This window comes from Hoplias malabaricus, chromosome 14 (assembly GCF_029633855.1).
Source record: "Hoplias malabaricus isolate fHopMal1 chromosome 14, fHopMal1.hap1, whole genome shotgun sequence".
NCBI lineage: Eukaryota > Metazoa > Chordata > Actinopteri > Characiformes > Erythrinidae > Hoplias > Hoplias malabaricus.
In genome coordinates, this window is record NC_089813.1 from 39769758 (window position 1) to 39775757 (window position 6000).

The following is a 6000-nucleotide window of genomic DNA, read 5'->3' on the forward strand; positions in this document are numbered from 1 at the left end:
TTTGTGACGGTGTGTAAGAGTTGTGCGCATGCGCCAGGCCGGTCCCTGTGTGTGAGGGAGTAATGGCGGGGAGTAAGAAGAGTTCACTGTTGTCGTTTTTAGCGGCTTATGGAGACGACTCTGAGGCGGAATCCGAGCCAGAATCGCCGACACAAGGTGGGTTCTGTGTTTAGAGTTCGTTTCTGATCTGTTTCTTTCATAAACTCCAGGCCGTGTCTCTGAAACCGCGCTGGAAAACGAGAAACTTGACCTGAATCTGGAATTTTCCGTTCCACCTTAAATATGCAGCCTCTACATTCTACCGCCCCAGGCTCCATAATGTAACTGCGCACATTTAAGGTGGAGCGCATAATTCCAAATTCACGCTTCAGTATATTTGAGTTTGTGTATAAAATATATCTTATAACAGTCTTACTTACGAGACATTTAAGGATTTAAAACCCTCCTCTAAAGCTTGTTTTTGTCTTTGTAAAAGGAATTCTGGTTTAAAATCCTTAAAACCTTTGAGCTCTTACGTGTTAAGTATTCATGAACTTATTGCGCATTTGCAATTGAATAAAAATGAACTTGTAATCACCTTAAAATCTCTACAGATACCAGATAAAACGATGTAGAGTCTCGGGACTGAAGTGAATTAACATTGGGAATGTAATATTAATGTAATGATCCTGTTTAAATAGAGATGCAGTGAAATGAAAGATAATGGAAATAGACGTTTTAGCCCAGTGCTGCTTCACTACTCTGTTGTGAGGGATTGCAGTTATTGTCATTAAATATAGTTAGAAATGTCTGAAACATAATAATTTATTGTTGATCATTTGTATTAATGGTTAAATATGACTTCAGTGTAGATTAATCTCTGCTGAAATGTGTTAAATATTAATAAATATCCACGACGTGGGCTCAGGATTGTTTTGCAATGTATTTATAACTTTTATTGTGTTACTTGATGTAAATGCAGATGGATGTTTACGTTCCTAACGCGTACGAGTTGGGATTTAGGTGCGGTTCAGTGGTGAGATTGAATATAAAATAAAACCCTGTGTGTGTGTGTGTGTTGGATGTTGTCAGGGTCAGGTTCTCAAAGCGGCCTGGTGTCGGCGAGTTACGGAGAGGACGAGATCAGTCGAGTGGAGGACGGAGAGGAGAAGGGCTCGGAGAACGAGGACAGCGATGAGAACAACAGGAATTCGGTCAGTGTCTTTACACACAGCAGCAGTGACGAGGATCCACTGTGGAGACTCAGATTTATTATATACACTTTTAAAAACGGCGTAACGTCACCCAACTGTTGTACAAAATAAAAGTAAACTACACAACAAAACAACACAATTTGACCAAAGTCTACTAGCACCCTCTGAATAACAAAACATCAATTACAATCATAAAAACATCAGTCATCAATTACTGACGTGATAATGAGCTTTAAGACCAGATTTAAAACAGGACAAAGTAGATGGTCCCTACTGTGTGTTCATGTACTGTCCCTTTAAACGCACACCAGCCACACGGAGGAGAACCTAAACACGGAGGCGGACCGAGCGACTGGAGCGGCTCGTACCAAAGAGAAACGCTGCGTCTGTGGTTTGGACGTGTTCTGACTTTAGTGAAAAACACACTGAACATAAAGAAGTCAGATGTAAACACAGATTAAAACCAGTTTCAGACCGAAGTGAATCCCCCGGTCTGTTTCACACTGAACACAATCACACACCGAATACGAACAGAGCACGGCTCAGACGCAGAGACGGAGCTCCCAGCCCCAACCTTTAACACTGGAGTGTGTTTACAGCACGAGCCTCGACAGGGAACTGAGAGACAAACAAATAAATAATGGTCTTTAATCGTAATCGAGGTAAAATGTTCGGTTAATCGTGATGTTGATTAGAGCTCGTATCGCCCGACTCTAACACTTCAGCTGAGTAACTGAGGGCTCACACACACAGAGATTTCTGAACTAAAAGCTGGATGTTATATGTTTCCTAAACGAGGGCAGCACTGAGTCGTATGTGAGTTCATCGTTAACCTTCCTCTGAAAACACAGTCGGGTAAACGTTCTGCTTCAAACGTCTCCTCTGTGGGAACGTTACTGCCTCGCCGTGTCGGTTCGGACTCCTCGCTCCTGTTCAGATTCAGAGCTCTGTCTCGCGGGGAGTTGGTAAAGGCTCTTCGTCTCTTTCCTGTGAGACGCTGTTGTGTCTGTGTTAACTGACTGTGTTTGTGCATCACGAGGTAAAACCCCTCACCATCGTCTTCGTCTGTGTCCCAGTCCATGTCTCTAAGGTCTGTCCCTCTCTGACCGTGTGTGAATATTTACTTTAGACACACGTCTCTGCTGTGCTTTTCACCAAAAGCTAAATGACTCGGATCTCCAGCAGAGGGCGACATTTATTTCTCTAAAAGTTCAGAATCTCTTTAAACTCCAAGATTACACTCCAATCCCCCTCTGTGCACAGTGTGTGTTACATATTTCTTGTGTGTGTGTGTGGGGGGAGAGCTACTGTCCGTGTTGTTTACTCCCCGAGGCGCTGGTTCTGGAGGAGGTCGGGGCAGGACCTCCACAGCGAAAGCCTGGGCTGGGCGCGGTGTGAAGCGAGGGCTGAGGGTGTGGATGTGAACTCTGCCACTTTTGGCTTGTTTAGCTCTCGTCCTTGGGACTTGGACGCGGCTCCTTTCAGAGAGACGGCTCTGCTCCTGGTTTATTTTCTCTTACTGTAGTTTCTCCAAATTCCTCTCGTCAGCCGTTCCCTGATCTCAGTGATAAGCCCATTGTAAACTCAATGAGTAGGAACACTGACCCTCCACACATCAGAACTCACTCTGAATACACCTTTTAACGGCTTTAACAGACACACACACACAGACAGTAGTAATCAATCCTGTCCTGAGGGCCCCCCTGCTGTGATTGACTCTGTGTAGTTTAGAGATTTTTGCTGATTGTGATGACTGTGTGTTTGTGTTTTTGTAGGAAGAGGACGAATCAGATTCGGGGGACCCCCCAGAGCATCCAAAGGTACTGGACAACCCCCCCCCTCTCTCTGTCACACACACACACACACACTGTAATAAGGGGGAACATCAGTGGTCGCTGTTACATCAGATTTACAGATGGAAAGTGGAAAGACCTGGCGCCTGTTTCTGTAAAAGTGAAGAACACACAAAGCTCCAGCGAGTGCCGACAGGTTTGAGTCTAAATCCCCTTCAGCTCTGACTTCGTCAGAACAAGAGACACACTCCCTGTGCTCACGCCTAACAACATTAGAAATTGTCGTGGCACACTCTTCACTGCACTGTAGCCCCAGGCTCGGGTTACAACACAATTAGAAAAGTGAGGACGTGTTTCTGACGCTGCGCTTTATACAAAACAACCCAGATATAATCAATAATCAGTGATGAAGGTGGTTAGAGATGATTGGAGATAAAACAACCGACTGCACCTTTAAGTTAAAGCCGATTACCCCTCGGCATTGACTCGACATGGAGCCCATGCTGCTGTGAGCGTTACTCTCCTGCGCTGGTGTCTGTGTCGGTCTGCAGTTACACCTCCACACCACTAGGTGTCTCATATCTTCCGCTACTCCAGAGGTGCAGAGCTCCAGTCCTGGAGGGCCGGTATCCGGCAGAGTTTGGTGATTCCTCTGCTCACACACACACACACACACACACCTGGTTCAACTCATCTGTTAATTGCCAGGTTTTGGGGGTGTGTTTTAACAGAGGAATCACCAAACTCCAGGACTGTGCCCTACACTCTGTAGTACACACTGTAGTGGTGCAGTACAAGTAAAGTGCACTGTGTAGGGAGGAGGGCGCTGTTTGGGATGAAGCAGAGATTACAAAGTAACAAATACAAAGCGCATGGTCCTGCTTCTCCTTTAGTTATTTTTCCCCGGAGGCGTCTATATTTCTCCTTTGTTCTTCATTTTGATTGGTCCCTGACGTCCACCCCGTGTCTGAGGAGGTCTCTGGCTGTGAATGTGCTGCTGTCTGTGTCTCTGTGTGTGGAGGAGACGAGCTCATGTTCCTGTACTTCTTCAGTTCAACTTCAACAATGTCACTCCCACTACTGACTAATCACAGGCTGCGGTCTGTGCCCACGGCGCGCAGAGTTACATTTCTGGAGAGGAGCTGTGCTGGTGACGGGGGACAGTGGGGGGGAGGGGGGGAGTCTGCCCAGTTTCCTCAAGCTGAGATTCATAGCTTCTTCAGGAGCAGAGCCACACCCTGGAGACAGTTCAGAGCACATCTGCACACTTAACATTCCAGCACTTTTCTGAACATTGCTCAACCTCCATCTCCCTGCGTTACACACACACACACACACATACACATACACATACACACTCTCTCTTTTATAAATAACAGGAGCACCCGGAGGAAACCCACGCAGACACAGAGAGAACACACCACACTTCTCACAGACAGTCACCCGGAGGAAACCCACGCAGACACAGGGTGAACACACCACACTCCTCACAGACAGTCACCCGGAGGAAACCCATGCAGACACATGGAGAACACACCACACTCCTCACAGACAGTCACCCGGAGTGGAACTCGAACCCACAACCTCCAGACCCTGGAGCTGTGACAGAGACACTACCTGCTGCTCCACTGTGACGCCCCCCTCAGGACCAGTGCGTTCATAAATCAGAACGTTTTCTAATCGTCCTCCAATGAGGAGAGTTTTGTGATTAAATAACAGTAGTTCTTATTTAAGGTAAAATCCAGATCCCTCCTCACCTAGTGTCCAGACACTTCACACCAGATAAACAGAGAAGAGGACGGCTGCTGTGGGAGACGAGGGAGATTTATGTCGTCTCGTCTCTGTGTCTTTGCTTTTCTCACCATTTTTCAACTTGAGTTCCTTTAAAACTCCAGGCTTTTCTCTCTCCTTTCTCTCAGTGCTGTGAATAAATCCTGAGGACAAAATAAAAGCCCCATCCTCCAGCCTCTCCGGGGGGGGTGGGGGGGGGTGGGGGGGGTCTAAAGGTGCAGTCAATCATTTCTCCACCAGAAAAACAAGCAGTAATTATACTGTGATTCACACTGCTGTGGTCCCAGACTGAACCAGCAGGACGCCACAAGGGGGCAGCAGTGTTTAAACAGGTTTACTGCAGCGTCTCTGACACATCTAGGCCATTAGGGGGCACTGTAATTACTGTTTGAGAACGTGAAGAAGAGCTGGCTGCTACTTCAAGTGCAAAAGTTTGGGCACACTGGTCAAATAATGTTTTTGTTAATTTTTGTGCATCGTTTGTTTTCTCCAGGAAGTCTTGTCGTGGGAGGGGAGGGATCCCAATGAGTTAGTGGGTGAGTAACGGATTACACACACACACACACACCACAGTGGAACACAGTTCTGTTTCTTAATGAAACACTTTAGTCCAAACCCCACGAGCCCCACAGCAGTGTTCTCCCCCTGTGTAAACAGCCCCTGTTCAGAACGCCCGCTTTCAGCACCTGTTCCTTTAAATGATAATGAGCCGCTCGCTGTTCACCCCGCCCCCGAGCGCACAGCAGTGAGGAGCGAGGAGCAGGAGCTCTGGTTTTTAGCCGTTTTCACTCTGTTCTCTTTCTTCTCCATTTTTTACTCAGTGCTCTTATTTCTCCGCGCTCGTTGTGTCTGTTTTGCCGAGTTTAACCTCGTCTTTGTGCTCTCACATAAACATGGGTCCAGCGCTGTGATTGGACAGACTCGGACGAGGGGGCGGGGCCATTCCAAAGTCTCTGCACTTGGCATCTGAAGCGGAGCACAATTAGAACGACTCGTTTTATCCTGTGTTTCTGACTCAGGCGGCGCGCAGAAAACTGTCAGGGGTCTTGTTTCACAGTGTGTGGGTTGGTGGACTCCAGATATTTGACTTGGATTGGTGTTTAGACGAGATTTAGGATTAGATTTAGTGTTTAGACCTGGCGTAGGGTTTGGGTTAATGCCTGGTTTAAGGATTAGACCTGGTCTAGTTCTTACTGCAGTACTGTGGAGGTCTTTGAAGTCCT

General features: G+C 47.0%; 1 protein-coding gene across 2 annotated transcripts in view; it reads left to right on the forward strand.

Annotated features, from left to right (window-relative positions):
* The first annotated feature begins 16 nt into the window (after nt 1–16).
* sap30bp (SAP30 binding protein) overlaps nt 17–6000 on the forward strand; it is a 16081-nt gene continuing 10097 nt past the window's right edge. For both annotated transcript variants that reach the window (XM_066643997.1, XM_066643998.1), the window contains exons 1-4: nt 17–156; nt 1072–1193; nt 2969–3013; nt 5271–5313. In XM_066643997.1, coding sequence (XP_066500094.1) covers nt 63–156; nt 1072–1193; nt 2969–3013; nt 5271–5313 — 304 coding nt within the window. In that variant the 5' untranslated portion in view covers nt 17–62. The remainder of the gene's footprint in view (nt 157–1071; nt 1194–2968; nt 3014–5270; nt 5314–6000) is intronic.